The sequence below is a fragment of the Artemia sp. Qi Xiang Cuo genome, chromosome 11, assembly GCF_049724085.1.
Source record: "Artemia sp. Qi Xiang Cuo chromosome 11, ASM4972408v1, whole genome shotgun sequence".
Classification (NCBI taxonomy): Eukaryota; Metazoa; Arthropoda; class Branchiopoda; order Anostraca; family Artemiidae; genus Artemia; species Artemia sp. Qi Xiang Cuo.
Genome location: NC_142804.1, coordinates 13,628,046 through 13,648,131, shown reverse-complemented (window position 1 = coordinate 13,648,131; position 20,086 = coordinate 13,628,046). Strand labels below are relative to the sequence as shown.

At 34.6% G+C, this 20,086-nt stretch overlaps 1 protein-coding gene across 1 annotated transcript in view; it reads right to left on the bottom strand.

The window, feature by feature from the left end:
- Positions 1–10,180: 10,180 nt before the first annotated feature.
- Positions 10,181–20,086, bottom strand: part of Dsor1 (mitogen-activated protein kinase kinase 1) — a 39,732-nt gene continuing 29,826 nt past the window's right edge. The window contains exons 7-8 of the mRNA XM_089096311.1: positions 19,062–19,243; positions 10,181–13,761 (exon numbers count right to left, since the gene is read on the bottom strand). Coding sequence (XP_088952437.1) covers positions 13,678–13,761; positions 19,062–19,243 — 266 coding nt within the window. The 3' untranslated portion in view covers positions 10,181–13,677. The remainder of the gene's footprint in view (positions 13,762–19,061; positions 19,244–20,086) is intronic.

The following is a 20,086-nucleotide window of genomic DNA, read 5'->3' as shown; positions in this document are numbered from 1 at the left end:
TCGCCATGATATTTGGAACCAAATCCTTGAATCGACACGGTAGAGCTTTTTCCGCTGTCCAATTGTAGCTAAGCAGTGTTCAAACCCAAAATGAACAGAACAAACATACAACAGGTACTAATATAAATGAATAAACAAATCTTAAAACGACTAAAACTTAATTTGAATATTCAAATCAAAGATGAAATGAACACAAATTGCTACAAACAAGAGTTTGGCTACTGTGCTCTTTCCTTCCCCTAAACGTAAAAGTCTAGAGCCTACTGTGTCTTTTGCGTTTTATCGAAAACTATATGTCTTGAAAAGTCCTAGGAAAGAACTAATAAAATTAGTCGTTTTAACATTTATTTATTGTTTTATATTAGTACTTGTTGTAAATTTGTTTGCTATGATTGTTTATTAAATTTCTGTTCGTTTTGGGTTTCATTTATTCTTTGATAGTAATTTCTGGTCGCTTTGATTTTGAATTATTATAATAATTTATTTCTGCTCGTCTTTAATTTAATATGGCTTTCTTTGAAAAACAGCTTTTTTGGAATTTATTTTAACTAGTTTCTGTTCATTTTTGATTGCCAAAGTTTTAAGTTTTTCAACACTCCCTATTTGAACTTCAATTTTTTTTTCAACATCAAAGTTTCATCAAAGTATCAAATCATCAAACTAATGTTTTTTTCAATATTAAAGCTTCAAAGTTACAAATCTCCCTCAAAATTCTCTGAAAATAATTACATGTGGATATAGTAGCAGTTCCAAGCAGTCGCAGTAACAGTTGCAAATTGTCGCAGTTGGATATAGTCACTTTTGCAATCGCTACCAGACTCGTTTTCAGCCCCGGTAGTAGCAGCAGTAGTAGTGATCCTGAAATTTTCAAGTTAATGCCCTTACCCGTTCCTAAAATATTGCAGATATGCCTTTTTGTATAATTTGGATATAGATAGTTTCTTTTGATTTAGCTGAAAATATCCTTTAATATATCTCGAATTTTGCCTTAATACCCATAGCTTTTTTGGAAGCGTCCCAGTTTAAACATTCCCCCTTTCTTAATGATAATCCTCTATGTAAAAATGGAACAATTCCACAATTGTATTCCTTGCCCCGGGGACTGTGAGTGCATGGCATCCCCAGGGGCATAGCTATCAGACTTTGTGTCTATTTTGAATAAAATGGCTTTTTAAATCTCAATCAGTGTTATGACGAGCATCTAAAAGGACAAGAGGAAGGGTTGCCCTTCGTTCCTCTTTTCAATATCCCTCTCGACATACCTTTAAAGTTCAACTCAAGTTTCAACTTTCAACTTAATACGTTTCATAGATAATGCTACTGTTTCCTTTTAAAAACTCTCCTGCACATAGTGCGCTTTGATTTTGTTTGACATCCCCCTCAAAATTATATAAAACTTTTACCTTAATAACCTGTCCCCTTTTCAAAATAACCAGTCTTGTATATAAATAATGGGCAATTTATATAACTTACAACACTTACCCCAGGGAATGTTTGGGTTAAGTCATCCCTGGAGGTATAGTAATTTGACTTTTCGATTATTTTGAACAAGACGGCTATTCCAAAATTTTGATCAGATATCTTTTGAGGGAGGGTAGCTAAAAAGGGAATAGGAGGGGGACTGGTTCCCCTCCGACTACTTTTTAACGTTTTCCTCAACATGCCTTGAGAGTTGAAACTTAGTACCCTCAGTTGTTCTTGTGATATTGTAAATACACCTTTTTGATAAACAGGATGCACATAGTACCTTAGATTTAGTTTGAAATGCCCCTCAACATTTCTTAAGGCATCATCTTAAAACCCCTTAGGTTTTTTGAACACACCTAGAATCAAACATCCCCCTTTTTCCTAATAATAAATCCTGCACGTAAAAAAAGCAAATTGTATAATTTACAATCCTTACCCTGGGGGCTGTGAGGGGCATTGTATACCCGGAGGCATAGCTACTAGACTTTTTGACTTTTTTGAACAAAATTACTTGTTGAAAATTTTGATCAGTGATGAGGGAAGGGAGCACCTACAAAAGGAAAGGTGGACTGTTTGCCCTCCGATAGCTCTCCTGAAGTTTTTTAATTGAATACCCTCAGCAGTTCTTTAAATATTGATGTTACGTGCTTCTGACAATCAGCACGCACAAAATTTGTTTCAATGTGTTTGGTATCCCTCTCCGAAGCTTTTTGGGGCTATGTCATTCCGATAGGTATAGTTATTTGAGCTTTCTACTATTTTGAACAAGATATCTATTTCAAAATTTTTATCAAATCTTTTTAAAGGGAGAACAACTAAAAAGGAAATGGAAGGGGCTGGCGGCCTTCCAAGCGCTTTTTGGCTTCCCCCTCAACATGTCCCGAAAGTTTCAACTGAATACCGTCAGCCGTTCTTAAAGAAAATTGCATACCGTCCTTTATGATGAACTGTATGCACATTGTGCCTTTTGATTCAGCTTAACATATCCCTCAACATTCTCCAATGTTTCACAGTAATGCCCCTTGTCTTTTCGGCTGCATACATAATCAAACGTTTCCCCTTTTCCTAATGATAAATCTTGCGTGTAAACAACAGGCAAATTGTATAATTTACAATCCATGCCCCGGGGCAATGGGGGCTTGGCATCCCTGGAAGTATAAGCATCAGACCTTTTGATTAGTTTGAACAAAATGACAACTCTAAAATTTTGATCAGTGTAGAGCAGAGAGGGCACATAAAGAGAGCAAAGAGGGGGAGGGGGGGGGTTGCCTTCAAATCTCTCTTCAATATCTCACCAACACACCTTGAAATTTTCAACTTAATACCCTCAGTCGTTCTTTAAATGTCACTGATGTTCCCTTTTAACAACCAGCAAGCACATGGTGCGCTTTGATTGTGTTCGGTATTCCTCTGAACATTTCCTTAAAGTTTCACCTTAATAACTTAAGTCTGTTTGAAGATCCAGGGTCTAACATGCCCTCTTTTCCAATAAAAATCCTTGTATATTAACAATGGGCAAAATACATAACTTATAGCCATTGCCCTGGAGGTGGGGGGGGAGTATGTCAACCCCAGAAGCATAATTATTTGACCTTTGAACGATTTTGAAAAAGATATCTGTCGCAAAATTTTACTCTGATACATTTAAGAAAAAAAAGGGCATGAGGGGGGGGGGGGCTGGTTGCCCTCCGATCACTTTTAACTCATAAAAACTGGGCACTTTCGACTTTTAATCGAGTGAGCCTCCGCCAAAGTTTCTCCAATAACCCTTTCCATAAAAAGCTTATATGTTAACAATAAGCAACTTCCACAATTTACAGCTTTTGTCTCAGGGGCTGAGTGGGGGGGGGGTTCACCCCAGAATCATAGTTATTTGACCTTATGAATATTTTGAAGAAAATTACTATCTCAATATTTTGATCATATGTATTTGAGGGGAAAAGGGCACAGAGAGGGGGGGGTGTGGCTGCCCTCTGATCACTATTGACTCTTAAAAAAGGAACTAGAACTTTTGTTTCCCAATTGAATGAGCCTCCTCCAAAGTTTATGCGACCACCCCTTCCATAAAACCTATGTGTTGACAATGGACGGCTTGAATAACGTAGAGCTGTTGCCCCGCGGGCTTAGGAGGGGCGTTGTCGAACCTGGAAGCATAATTATTAGACATTTGGACTATTTTGAACAGAATGATTATCTTAAAATTTTGAATGGATGTATTTAAGGAAAAGGGACGTGGGATGGGGGGTCGTTGCCCTTTGATCACTTTGGACTCTTAAAAAGTAACTTGAACTTTCTTTTTCCAATGGAATAAGTTTATACGACCACCCCTTCCTCAAAAACTTATATGTTAACAATAAGCAACTTGAATAATATACAGCCCTTACCTTGGGGGTTGTGGAAAGGCTTTGTCAACCCTGGCTATCTCAAAATTTTGATCCTATGCCTTTAGGAAAAAAGGACGTTAGGAGGGGGGGGCTGGTTGCCCTCTGATCACTTTTGACTTTTATAAAGGGCATTAGAATTACTGATTTCCAATAGAATGAGCTTCCTCCGAATTTTATGAGACCACCCCTTCCATAAAAACTTTATATGTTAACATTGAGCAACTTGAATAACTTACAGCCCCTGCCCCGGGAGCTGGAGGGAAGCTTTCAAGACCGGAACCATAGTTATTTGACCTTCAGACTATTTTGAACAAAATGGTTATCTCAAATTTTTATCGGAAGTATTTGTGAAAAAAAGGCGTGGGTGGGGCTGATTGCTGTCGGGTCACTTTTGACTCATAAAATACTCAAGATTGAGCAACATAAGTCTGACCTAGTTGCTCACTTGGAGTCTGATAATTGCTAGTTGCTCGCTAGTGGACTCTCTTAGTACGCTACCGGAGGTAAAAGTAAGCTACAGAAAAGAAAAATTCAGTGTGATTGCTAAATTCGTTCCTTTAAGAACTTCGGAGGACGAAAATAAAGCTGCTTGTAGCTAGATTGCGGAAGCTCAGCGTCAGGGTTCACCCGGAATAGTTAAATTTACTTTCAGCGATGCTGAGTCTTGCAATCGTGCCATCAAGAAAGGGCTTTCCGTAGGATATACTCATATCCGTATCGTAGAATTTAAACAAATACCCAAAAGATGTTTCAAATGTTAATCCTTTGAGCACCTCGCGAAAGATTGCCAGACTAATGCTAAATGTGCACGTTGTGCAGGCTGGCTATGATGGTCTCGGTCTTGGAGCGAATGCGTAAAAAACTGATATTTTAGTATATTACTGACAGACTTCATCTGACGTTGTTGTTGCGTTGTATTTTGATTGAGGAAACTAAGATTTACCCAGGTGCCTCATTAAATTATTCAGGTTTAGTATAGGGTTCGGACTTTAAAAAACATACGGGTATTCTTTACAGATCAAGTTGTGTGTAATCTACGTAAAGCGTATGCAAACCTTGTGGCACTAAAATAGAGTTATCACAGGGTGTACTGGCCAAACTATATACAGAAGTTGCTTTACCACATGTGCTCTACAAATCTCCCCGATGGTCCTGGTTGAGAGAGACAGATAAATAGAAAGTTAGATCGTTTTTTTTTGCAAATACCTAAAGTTTTTTTTTGTGTTTACCTCCGTATGACAGAAATACAGCACTTTTGTCTCAATTAGATCTCCCTGATCCTACAGATGCTGCACTTACGCAGGAATCATCTGCGCGAAAGAAATCGATTGAAAATTAGCTTCCTTCCTACACATTTTATATACGAGTGTTGAATGTTTTATTTGCGTGTAAGTCATTTAGTTGTTTATATATATATATATATATATATATATATATATATATATATATATATATATATATATATATATATATATATATATATATATATATATATATATATATATACCTAACCTGGTTAAATACAGTGCCGTTCGATTTACATTACTACTTCACTCTGAGCACATTCTAGTCCGATAGCGGCTTCAAAGGCCAAAACTTTTTAGCAGACTTAATATCAAGTGTGTTTAGTCCTTCTCTGCCTCCACCTTCAACTTAAAATTCGAGTTATAGATACTTCTCCCCCATTCATGGCGGTAATTCACGAAGATGTAGGAGGGGGGAGGAGCAAAATGTATTTTTCAAAATATAAGGGAGAGAGCAATTTTCCCATAAAAAGTAGCAAAATAAAGCATTTTGGAATATCCCCCCCCCCCTAAAGGTATTTTTTAATCTAGGAAGAGGGACAATACATATAGAAGGGGCACTCCTCATCCCCACCAAGAAAACTCCCTGAAACTTTCAACTTCATCTCCCAAGTCGTTCCCAAAGATAGTGTAGATATGTCCTTTTGATAGCCTGACATCCCATAGTGTCTTTTGATTTACCTTGCTACTTAGCTATGAACTGATTTTAAGTCCTATATCAACTTAAAATGCGAAAGCATTTAGATTGACTGGAGACAAAATACATATAACCGCTCCCCCCTCCCCCCCGTACAAAATTCGAAGTAATCCTGTCTTTTCTTAAACTATCTGAATGTTTCAACTGAAATCCCAACGCAAAATTGTGACTGATTTGGAGAACTTCTCTGTGATGTGGTAAAGGTAGGGAGAGGGGGAGGGGGTCAGATAGATATTCGACTTGACCCACACTGTATCTTTGCCCTCTGAATCTGGCCCATTTGAGCAAGTACATCGGACATGGCTCTGTCGGTAACGACCCCTGCATGATAAATAGGACCGTCTCGTCACTTCCTGTATCCCGGTATGGGTAATCTTACTGTCCAGTATTTCGTGTTTGAGATCAGTCTCTGTAAGGCATATCTCTGGTTGGCTCGATCGTATAAACCAAATGAAGGTACTATTCAAACTTGGAGCAGAGAAGTCAGTCCGATCCGATCCTTATTTATTTTTTATTTTGGAACTATATAAAAAGATAGTTTTGTATGGTGGTTCGTATAGAAAAGCTATTGACGAGGTAAACAGGTTGACTTTCACCGAGAGTGTAGAAGAGTATGAAACCTTTACCAATTAATTGAAGGACTTAGATTGGTTTTAGCTGGGACGCCACGAGCAGGTTGCCCACCCCCCTCGAATGGGCAGAAGACAAAAACTCATTTGACTCAAATAGAAAGACGTTTTTTGCGGTTTCACCTCTTTTTTGCTTAGCTTTCATAACAACCTGATTCTTAACAAATTTAAATTAAACCAAAAAGTAACAACAGCAAGAGTTAATCCTCCCTATCTTTGTAATATGGTCATTTACTAACCACAAATTTACCTTGCTTTTAATTTGTATTTACTAGAAAGATTTACAAGTAGCAAAAATATTCTGCTACCACAATTTATTTATAAACACTCAGTGACACAGACGCTACGACCACAACAACATTGCTCAAACCGAGTTAAATAAATTTTCTTATGGAAATGATTGCTAAAAGTCAAAGAGAATGATAATAACCATAGGGCGAGTCTTTCCAAACATTTTACATATCATGATCGTGGCAGCAATCGGAACCTAGGAAACTAGGCCCATAATAACCGAGAATAAAATAAGATTGAAAAAAGCAGTTTAGAGCCAGAAAAGTTGTCAATTAACATTGAATCGAAAGTAGTACCTATTACTCCAGTTCAAATTAATAATAACGAAAATAAAATTTTGACAAATTTTGAAAAAGAGCTTGAAGCCTCTTAAATCATGAGACATCAAATAAAAAGTACACCATAAGAATCGTTTTGGTCAAAACCCTTAACCGGAGGCTTGCGACCCCTAATTTTGAAAAACAAGGAAACTCATTTTTTTCTGGTAGCAGTAAAATATTCCTTTTTTTTCAAGGGGTGATCGTTTAGAGCGATTGGTCGTAGAGATATGGATAAGGAATCAATTGAATTGAAATTCGTGACATCTAGTATTTTGTATGTAGGAGAAGAGATTGCATAACACCGTTTTAATCATTTCGTGCAAATAAAATATTGCCCAATAAGGGCTATAATATTGTCGCGCAGGGCGCCGTATCAAGAGGGAATCACCCGGTCTGAAGGCCCCCCCCCCATCGAAATTTTTGTCTGACTTGTAAAAAATTAGCAAAAAGGCCTGTAAACAAATTTTTGTTGCGTTTTGTAAAGCTTTTTTGGTACCCCCCCCCCCCCCCAAAAAAAAAATCCTGGATCCGGCCCTGTTGTCAAGCAGACTTTCTGAGACAGCCAATAGACTGAACAATTATATGGACAGGTACCATCTAGAAAGAATTAAAATGCACAACTTTAAGATGATTCTCTAACAAAACCCCCTTATTTTTAAGTTTTGTCAACCAGGCAAACTTTCGTCAGGTGCTTCTGGCACGGTCATGCCTACACACTAGAACGATACCTCTGTAAGAAATCAACTCGAATCCATATATTTTAAACATATGATGTATACATTTATTCTCAAAATCTAAACAATCATTATAATTTAATATCAAATTGACACGATGTAATCAGTAGCACGAAAATTACATTTACAAACAATCGCCGTCATGCCTCAAAATGACACCTTTTACACTTCTCACAAAGTGTGACAATTTCACACTTACATTCCCCTACAGACCATCCCTTTGAGAACAGCTTAGCAAAGGGTTTTTGCCATTTTTTTCAGAAATGTGGGATGTCATATGCAATGTTTAGGCGTGACAGCGACATTATGCTGATTGGAATCCAAATAGCTATACGGCGATAAAATACACTACAAAATCACAGATAAAAAATTGAATACTCTGTTACGGTTAATCCATCTAAAACTTTATTCCACTAAAGCAAATGTTTCAAGGCAAATAGAAATGAAAATTTATATATAATTCTTTTACGGATTATGTATTTGACATAAGACACTATTTTCATAAAGCATTTGTGGAATGAAAAGCTAGCAAATCAGCCAATAAATGAAGTTTCGTGGAATTATGAGAAAACTAGTTTTCCTATTGGTCAATTTATTCAGTTGTTAGGTTACTTGAAGTATACTTGTTACTTGAGGCAACCAATGGAAACAGGTACCCATGGGCGCCCATATGGGGGCAGAGGGGGGCTCCAACCCCTCCTGGCTGAATGATGCTGCCTTATATTTTATATTTTTGTTTTGAGATTTCTTTTATACACCATTGGAAGTGCCGATAAGACCAGGTAACCCCCCCCCCTAAAAATTCTATTTATGGGCACCCATGCAGGTACCTCAGAAATTTGCATACAGAATGGACTCTACTGAATCGGTTCCAAGGAGCTCAAAATGATCTATTCTTAAAATTAAATTACGCAGAAAAAAGAAAAACATGACGTTAGAAATTTGAAAAAGTTCCCAAGAATTCTAGGAAATAAAGATTTCAGCACTATAACTATTAACTTACACCAGTATAATGCTTTTCTTTATAATAAAAGAGTATTGCGCTTTGTTATTAGGTTAGGTGAAATGCGGAAAACTTAAAAGTTGCAACTCTCATTACGATATATTAGTATAAAGATGCCGATATTCGACAACTATCAGCTAACCCCCCCCCCCCCCCTTACGCATAAAGGCTGGACTCTTTTGCACTTTTGTTACTTCTTTTGAGCCAGTTAGTACTCCTGAAGCTGTTCTTTCAAGACTGATTGCATAGTTGTCAAAGCTTTGGCTACCATCCAAAGAGGTATAAAGACAACTTCAAGCCTCACTGCCTTCCAGACGTGCTAAATAGAGAATATAATCTTGTGGGCTACAGAAACGCTATCCACGCAGCGATGAAGAAAACAGCCCATATCAAGGACACCCAAAACTTCAATGGAGCAAGTCAAGCCATTATTGTAGTGAACAGGATTAAGAATTAAATTAAGATATTTTCTTTAAAGCTTCAGCTTCAACGATTGAAAAACACCGAGAAAAGGTTTTCAATAAGCAACATTAATAGAGACACAACGACAAGATAAACTCAAAAAGAATTGATAAAGCAAAAAGCTTAAATGGGAAAATTGAAAACTAAAGTGAAAACTAAAAAGAAAGAGCCCTGTGAACAGCCAGGGAAAAATCATGAAATTCACTTCAACCTCGGTACTATTTTCAAAATGTTTTCGTTATTATTCAGTGGCGCAGCTAAGGAAAGGATCCACTAGAATGTCACCCCAATTTCTGATCTATAAACCTGATCATACTCTACAGAAATGGAGACAGTTGAAAGACTTGAGCTATTAAGTCACAAATTTCGACTATGTGAACAATAAACACAATTAGTCCACCATTTAAAAAGATTAAAAGAAATTTAAAAGAGAACTTCGAGTTGACTGCAACCACAGGGGGGGGGGGGGATCTGAGTTCCTCCTAAATGAACCACTGCGTCGCAGTGGCTAATTTTACATATTGTAGGGGAAACAAGTTTAATATTTTTATATCTGCTGCGATTCCTTCTCTTGTCAGAACAACTGAATGTGCTGTGATGAAATTCAACAGTTTATCGGATACAAATCAATTCAAATAGAGGAACAAAGTTCCCCTCAGCTAACTGGGTTTCTGGGTGTAACCTTAAAATATATATATATATATATATATATATATATATATATATATATATATATATATATATATATATATATATATATATATATATATATATATATATATATATATATATATATATATATATATATATATATATATATATATATATATATATATATATATATATATATACATATATATATATATAAAACGTAATATAATCACGTAGTGCATTTAATACTATTCATGCTAAATTGACGACTGAAGAAAGATCTGTCATTCACAGTTATTCAAACTGAGGGAACAGAAGATTATATCAGCATCAAAGTGTTGAACACAAAACATACACAGAAGATGGGTTTAGCCAGATAAAGAAGATCACCGTTCGCTACAAACTTAGAGCTTCATATAAGTGATTTCTTTTCTAATTTAGAAATTAACTCTATATATATATAGCAGTAAAGAAGGTACTGAAGGTTTATATCCTCTCTACAAGTTTTATATATATATATAACTAAATAATAATTGATACATTAACTATTCAATATAAATGATGCATTAAATAATCAAGGTTTGTGTCTCTGTGCAAATCATTTTTATCATTTCAACAATAATAATTTTGTTATCATTCCATAGATTCAGGTTTATGAATCTGAAATATCTTTGCCTGAAATTTTCCTTTTTTTTTTTTTTATTGTAAGATTTTGCAAGACCGACAAAATAGGACAATTTTCCTGCTTTTAAGCAAAGCAAGTTCAGATCATTCTCTAAGAAAGGATCTAAGTTTAACGTTGAAACGCTTTAACGTTTCAACGATAATACTTTTTCTATCATTCCATAAATTCAGCTTTAGGAATCTGAAATTTCCTTTGTCTGAAATTCCTCTTAAGATTTTTTTATTGTAAGATTTCGTAATATCGTGAAAATAGGACGAATTTCCTACTTTTAACCAAAGCAAGTTTAGACCATTCTCTAAGAAAGGATCTAACTTTTTTCGTCTTAATGTTTCAACGATAATAATTTTGCTATCATTCCATAAATTCAACTTTAGGAATCTGAAATTTCCTTTGCCTGAAATTCCTCTTAAAAGTTTTTTTATTATAAGAATTCACAATACCGAGAAATAGGACGATTTTCCTACTTTTAAGCAAAGCAAGTTTAGACCATTCTCTAAGAAAGTATTGAACGTTTAATGTTTCAACGTTTCAACGATAACAATTTTGCTATCATTCCATAAATCTCAATTAACTATAATAAGTCTGGTCCGGTGAATAGATTCAAGGAACAAATGAGTCCAATGATCAGAGACGTCAACGAAAGGGGGGAACTTACCCCCCCCTCACTCCCTAGATCTTGAAAAATATCATCATTGCATTTTCTTTAAGTGTTTTCGTTGGAAACTTGAAGAACAATACAATTACCCTCGTTTCTCCATATTTTGAAAAATACATTTTGCCTCCTCCCTATATGTTTGTGAATTGACGTCATTACCAATGATATAAGAATATTGTTCTTCGGTGCAAGTTACACCTGGAGGCTTGTCGCAAAATTGTATGTTTGCAAGGGAACATAAACATTAAGGCAATACGAACCACACTTGCTCTTCCTGCCTCATTGGAATTATTCTACTTTTATTAACAACAGTAATGGGAATCGATAAAAATTAGAATCATAATAATAAACAAAGCATGACTGATAAACGAATCTGACACTAATGAATCTAATCGTAATTTGGTACAAATTATAGTTGTGGAATTACTAGAAAATCACATATTTCAGGGTGAATGTAAATCTTAATAGTCAAAGTCATAGATAAAAATTAAGATGATGCTTTGATAATTTTTCACAAGGGCTGTGCTCAACGCTATCGTTATAGGAAAATTATTTCCAATTACTGATGTACTTATTTTATCATGTCGTTTAAGAAGCTATTTGATAAATTGTATAAATATGCCTGAATGGCAAAATTTGTTAAAATTTAGCCAAATATGACGTTATCGAAAGATATGACGCTAAATATAACGTTATCATAATAAGAAAATGATTGCCAATTGATCTACAGATATTATCATGTCGTATGAGAGGCTATTTGACAAACCAAGCAAATATGTCTTGACTGGCCAAATTTGTCCAAAAATAGCCAAACATGACGTTATTGTAAGATATAACTTCAAATATGACGTTGTCGTAATAGGGAAATTATTGACAATTACTCATCTACTGATATTAACATTATGTATGAAAATCTATTTAATAAACTATACAAATTTGTCTGACTGGCCAGATCTATCCATATTTAGTCAAATATGGCGAAAAACCGGCCAAAACTATTTCATAAACTGAAAAAATACGTCTGACTGGTAAATTTATCAAAAATTAGCCAAATATGACGCTATTGAACGATATTACGCCAAATATGAAGTTATCGTAATAGGAAAATTCCTGACAATTACTGATCTACTTATATTATAATTATGTATTTAGCCAAATTTGTCCGAATTTAGCCAAACATGGCCAGAACAGTACAAACGGCCTTTCTGCAGTCTAATCACACTTATTCCACAATGAAGCTTTTTTTTTCGTTTTGATTTTCCCTTCCCGTTTGTCTTTCTTTTTGCCGCCATTTTCGCAATGTTGCTTCTTTTGTTGATGCTGCTTTGCTGGTCTATTTGTTTCCTTTTTTCTTGATATTCCGCTATAGTAGGGTCCGCTATAGTTTGGTATAGTGGGTAAAAGAAAAGGTCCTGTTATAGTTAGCTCTTGGTTATTTTCAACTATTCCAGAAGCGCAAATGAATTCAAGAGATAAGAATTAGCACTTTACAACGAAAAAGGTAAGCAATCAAGTAAACTTACCAACTCTATTGTTTTAGGCATACAGCTAGAGTAAGTAGCTTATTGACATAGAATATTTTTCAAGCAGTCCACATCTACGAAGATTACTCGAAAATGACGCAAAGAAAGTGGGACACAGAGACGATGAATGTGACATATTAGTTTAAACATTATCTTTTATATTATCGTTACATTATCGCTTTGTATTTCTAATTCCACCAAAGGAATGTGTTGTCTCATTTCGATAGCAACTATTATTAGCAATCAAATAATTTACACTAAGTTTCATATATAGGACTCCGTGAACCCTCAGAGTATCAAAATTAAAGTATACCTTCTTCTTTTTGTTTGGAATAATATAATGATGCTTTCGCATTATCTCATCACCGGAATTAAATTCCAAACCCTCCAATGTGTTGTTACACCAAGGTTCGAACTCAAATCCAGATTTTCAGGCTGAGATCAAACACACTGCACCATTACAGGACTTAAAGCATGGCACCCAGCCTGCTTAAAATATTCTATGTCAATAAGTCACTTACTCTGACTAAATCTCTAAAAGAATTGAGTTGGTCAGTTAACATGATTACTTACCTTTTGTTGTACCCAAAGGAATTTTTGGTTGCTATCCAAAATTTCTTCCGCCGCCAAGCCAGATGGGAGACAATATTGCTTTTTGAACTGCTTAAAATCTTTGGTACCCAATAGGATAGTAAGACCCTTTTACGGGGATAACCAATTTTATTACACTTTTACGGGGATAAAGTTAAAGTAAATTGAAAGAAAAAAAAAACCAGACACCACAAATGATGTATATGCAAAAACCAGATTATTACCAGGTGAAAAGTGATAGGGATAGTTATAGTTATAGGATAGTAAGGGATAGTTATAAACTAATCTTGAAATTCAAGGGTTTTAGAAACCCATCCAGCAATATCGACTTGTTCACATTCAGATTTTGTAATCCATGGATGCACCTGAAAAAATTTAGAATTATATTTTACTATTTATTCAAAACTAATATCCAATAGCCAAAAAAGAAGAAGCAAAAAATAAAAGAAAAAAACATAATTTACATTTACAAAACAACGGCAACAATATTTACAACAGCAACAACAGTATGAGATCAAAAACAGTCTCCAACTTGTTCGACAAAAGACCTGCTGTTTTTTTTTTTGTCTTTTTTTTTTTACAAAGTTTTGAAACTGTGACTTTTTTTTCATCTATGTGGCATGTGGAGCAAATATCTGGCGAAATAGAAGAAAAAAATAGAACCGACTTTTGCTTTATCAGTTTCAGTGAATATATTCCAGAAATACAAAGCATAAAGAATATAAGCCAGTGCTGCAGCGTTGTAACATTTGCACGTTATATCTGGTGATATAACGTAGGGTAGCAAATACCTAGCGAAAAGAAAAAGATAGAACCGATTTTTGCTTTATCAGTTTCAGTGAATATTTTCCAGAGATACAAAGCATGAAGAATATGAGGCAGTGCCGCAGCGTTGTAACATTTGCGCTTTATATCTGGTGATATATCGTTGTGTAGCAAATACCTGGCGAAATAGAAGAAAAAAATAGAACCGATTTTGCTTTATCAGTTTCAGTGAATATTTTCCAGAAATACAAAGCATAAGGAACATGAGGCGGTGCCGCAGCGTTGTAACATTTGCGTGTTATATCTGGTGATATAACGTTGTGTAGCAAATACCTGGCGAAATGGAAGAAAAAACAAAATAGAACAGATTTTTGCTTTATCAGTTTCAGTGAATATTTTCCAGAAATACAAAGCATAAAGAATATGAGGCAGTACCGCAGTGTTGAAACATTTGCGCTTTATATCTGGTGATACAACGATGGTTAGCAAATATCTTGCAAAAAGAAAAAAATAGAACCGATTTTTTGCTTTATCAGTTTCAGTGAATATTTTCCAGAAATAAAAAGCATAAAGAATATGAGGCAGTGCCACAGCGTTGTAACATTTGCGCTTTATATCTGGTGATACAACGATGGTTAGCAAATATCTTGCAAAAAGAAAAAAATAGAACCGATTTTTTGCTTTATCAGTTTCAGTGAATATTTTCCAGAAATAAAAAGCATAAAGAATATGAGGCAGTGCCTCAGCGTTGTAACATTTGCGCTTTATATCTGGTGATACAACGATGGTTAGCAAATACCTTGCAAAAAGAAAAAAATAGAACCGATTTTTTGCTTTATCAGTTTCAGTGAATATTTTTCAGAAATAAAAAGCATAAAGAATATGAGGCAGTACCGCAGCGTTGTAACATTTGCGCTTTATATCTGGTGATATAACGATGGTTAGCAAATACCTTGCAAAAAGAAAAAAATAGAACCGATTTTTTGCTTTATCAGTTTCAGTGAATATTTTCCAGAAATAAGAAGCATAAAGAATATGTGGCAGTACCGCAGCGTTGTAACATTTGCACGTTATATCTGGTGATACAACGATGGCTAGCAAATACCTTGCAAAAAGAAAAAAATAGAACCGATTTTTTGCTTTATCAGTTTCAGGAAATATTTTCCAGAAATACAAAGCATAAAGAATATGAGGCAGTACCGCAGTGTTGTAATATTTGCGCGTTATATCTGGTGATATAACGTTGTGTAGCAAATATCTGGCGAAATAGAAGAAAAAATAGAACCAATTTTCGCTTTATCAGTTTCAGTGAATATTTTCCAGAAATACAAAGCATAAAGAACATGAGGCGATTCCGCAGCGTTGTAGCATTTGCGTGTTATATCTGGTGATATAACGTTGTGTAGCAAATACCTGGCGAAATAGAAGAAAAAAATAGAACCAATTTTCGCTTTATCAGTTTCAGTGAATATTTTTCAGAAATACAAAGCATAAAGAACATGAGGCGATGCCGCAGTGTTGTAATATTTGCGCGTTATATCTGGTGATATAACGATGTGTAGCAAATATCTGGCGAAATGGAAGAAAAAATAGAACCAATTTTCGCTTTATCAGTTTCAGTGAATATTTTCCAGAAATACAAAGCATAAAGAACATGAGGCGATGCCGCAGCGTTGTAGCATTTGCGTGTTATATCTGGTGATAGAACGTTGTGTAGCAAATACCTGGCGAAATAGAAGAAAAAAATAGAACCGACTTTTGCTTTATCAGTTTCAGTGAATATTTTCAAGAAATACAAAGCATAAAGAACATGAAGCGATTCCGCAGCGTTGTAACATTTGCGTGTTATATCTGGTGATATAACGTTGTGTAGCAAATACCTGGCGAAATAGAAGAAAAAAATAGAACCGACTTTTGCTTTATCAGTTTCAGTGAATATTTTTCATAAATACAAAGCATAAAGAACATGAGGCGATTCCGCAGCGTTGTAACATTTGCGTGTTATATCTGGTGATATAACGATGTGTAGGAAATATCTGGCGAAATCGAAGAAAAAAATAGAACCGACTTTTGCTTTATCAGTTTCAGTGAATATTTTCCAGAAATACAAAGCATAAAGAACATGAGGCGATGCCGCAGTGTTGTAATATTTGCGTGTTATATCTGGTGATATAACGTTGTGTAGCAAATATCTGGCGAAATAGAAGAAAAAAATAGAACCGACTTTTGCTTTATCAGTTTCAGTGAATATTTTCCAGAAATACAAAGCATAAAGAATATGAGGCAGTACCGCAGTGTTGTAATATTTGCGCGTTATATCTGGTGATATAACGTTGTGTAGCAAATATCTGGCGAAATAGAAGAAAAAATAGAACCGACTTTTGCTTTATCAGTTTCAGTGAATATTTTTCAGAAATACAAAGCATAAAGAACATTAGGCGATTCCGCAGCGTTGTAGCATTTGCGTGTTATATCTGGTGATATAACGTTGTGTAGCAAATACCTGGCGAAATAGAAGAAAAAAATAGAACCGACTTTTGCTTTATCAGTTTCAGTGAATATTTTCCAGAAATACAAAGCATAAAGAACATTAGGCGATGCCGCAGCGTTGTAGCATTTGCGTGTTATATCTGGTGATATAAAGTTGTGTAGGAAATACCTGGCGAAATAGAAGAAAAAAATAGAACCGACTTTTGCTTTATCAGTTTCAGTGAATATTTTCCAGAAATACAAAGCATAAAGAACATGAGGCGATTCCGCAGTGTTGTAACATTTGCGCGTTATATCTGGTGATAGAACGTTGTGTAGGAAATACCTGGCGAAATAGAATAAAAAAATAGAAACGACTTTTGCTTTATCAGTTTCAGTGAATATTTTCAAGAAATACAAAGAATAAAGAACATGAAGCGATTCCGCAGCGTTGTAACATTTGCGTGTTATATCTGGTGATATAACGTTGTGTAGCAAATATCTGGCGAAATGGAAGAAAAAATAGAACCAATTTTCGCTTTATCAGTTTCAGTGAATATTTTCCAGAAATACAAAGCATAAAGAACATGAGGCGATGCCGCAGCGTTGTAACATTTGCGTGTTATATCTGGTGATATAACGATGTGTAGCAAATACCTTGCAAAAAGAAAAAAATAGAACCGATTTTTTGCTTTATCAGTTTCAGTGAATATTTTCCAGAAATACAAAGCATAAAGAACATGAAGCGATGCCGCAGCGTTGTAGCATTTGCGTGTTATATCTGGTGATATAACGTTGTGTAGCAAATACCTGGCGAAATGGAAGAAAAAAAATAGAACGAATTTTTGCTTTTTCAGTTTTAGTGAATATCTTCCAGAAATACATAGCATAAAGCCTATGAGGCAGTGGGATAGCGTTGTAATATTTGCGCGTTCTCTTAATTCTTTATTAATTTCACAGAGTTTACAACGACTCACGTGAATTACGCTACTAACAATAAACTTTTCCACGAACCAAGTCCAAGAAATCATGGAGTCCATGGTTTGAGTCCAAAGAAGTCCACAAAACTAAGGACACTAAGGTAAAGCCTCCAGGAAATGTTGAGATGAGTGAACTAAATTAAAATACACTATGTGTACGAAGGTTGGAAAAAAAGCGTATCTCATGAACGGCTAAGGGTATCAAGTTGAAACTTTTAGGACATAATTAGGGGGATGTTCAATTGACCAAAAGGTAATATATGCACGCTACTACAACTACTACTATTCTTCAGGGAATGTTGAAGGCTAAGGACATAATGTGGAACTTTTAGCGAAAGTGGAACTAAACCAAAACACACTAATGTGTAAGTAGGCTGTCAAAAGGGCGCATCAGCAATCATGGCTGTGGCGGTAGCTGCAACCCAGCTAAGGACGAACCACAGCCCAAAATAACCAAAAATTAAAAAACGCGTTTTAGAAAAACTGGATAGTGAGAAAAAATTGCCATTTGTAGCTTATTCAGGAATTGTTTTCAGTAAATTGAACATTAAATTCTGGGTTTTTAGAAAGAACAGGTGGCGTCAGCCATACTCCTCTATGTGGTAGTTTCTACTCGTTTTAGGTTTCAGCTGGCTATTTATCTTAATTTCTGTTTGTTTTGGGTTTCATATATTTATTAGTAGTTCTTTATGGTCGTTTTAAACTTGAAAAACTATTTGAGTTTATTCCGCTCACCTTTGATTTAAATTAGCTCTTTACTTTTCTTTTTAAAACTTCGTTTGTGGAATTTTTTATTCTTTAACTAATCTAAAAAAGAAGAAAACTGTTTTTCTACTTAGGATGCGTTTTTGACATAATTTGACCTCAATAGTCTTTGAGACAGCAAAAGTATGAATTTTTATTTTACCACAAGAGCTCATACGGACGTACTTTTTTTCTTATTATAATTTTCACCCGTAGCGAGTGTAATGATTTATGCTCAAAATTAATTTTTGTTGCCTACTTGAATAACTGGACGATTTTTATTAGCCATGATCAGTAAAAATATTTACTAAGATGGAGTACCTATTAAAAAAAAGAAACACACGCAAAACAAGAAACACAGGCACAACCCCGGTATTAAAAGAAAAAAAACAACTCAAAAATCGTTTTAACTCCCCTATTGAAACACTATGGCGCATACTTGCCCACAGCAAAAATGACATATTTGACATACATAATAAAATGACATATACATATAAGTGTACACTCTTCCTGAGCAATGAAAAAATACTTCTGAAAACTTATCATTTGGAACTGTGAGGGGGGGGGAACCAAATTTTGTTAACAGAAGAGGTTATACAAACTTGTATACAGTCTTATAATTTGCCATAGAAATAACAACGTGCATTAGAGTTATTTTGAATTATTATTGACTAATATTCAAATAAAAATACCTAAATTGAACTTACCATCAACGACTTTAAATCCGCCCTTTCAGCTGGATTCTTCTTTAAACATCGGTCGACAAAATCTTTGAATTGACTGGTAAACACACCCGATGGTAATTTCGGAGGCGGTTCATTGACAATGTAATCGAGAAGCTCAAAAATGGCCATCGGACGAGGAGTACTTCCACCTGTTACATATTGACCTAAAAGTAAGATATGCAAATATATATATATATTTACGTAAATGTGGTAAACATATTACGTAAATTACGTAAATATATTACGTAAATTACGTAATATATTTACGTTGATATATTGTATGTAAATGTAGTAAACATTCAATTTTTATTCTTCCCCTCGTCAAGTACTTCTTATCGACATTACACATACTTCGCAACAAACTGTTGCGAGACGTTCCTTTACACTGTAATCGAGAAGGTCAAAAACAATGATTGGACGAAAAGTACTTGTTACATAGTGACCTAGAAATAATATTTGCAAAAATATTTTAATATATGTATTTGTTAGCGTGAATGTCCAAAATCTGGTTAATGTCAACATTTACTGGTGAATGTCCGAAATACCCTATTTCTCCTTGGATTTAGTCACCATTGCTAGTCAACTTTTTCAGTTTCATGCAAGATTTGATGATGACAAGTTAGATAATCGTAGGTTAGGTTTTTAACTCATTTCTGATATTTATAATCAAGTTTAACCTAACTTTTACAATCATAGCTTGCATAAGACTGAAAAAGCTAACTCGCAAAGCAAATTGAATCACAAAGCTACATATATATATATATATATATATATATATATATATATATATATATATATATATATATATATATATATATATATATATATATATATATATATATATATATATATATATATATATATATATATATATATATATATATATATATATATATATATATATATATATATATATATATATATATATATATATATATATATATATATATATATATATATATATATATATATGCACATGCACAATATGAAAACTGCACAATTGGAAT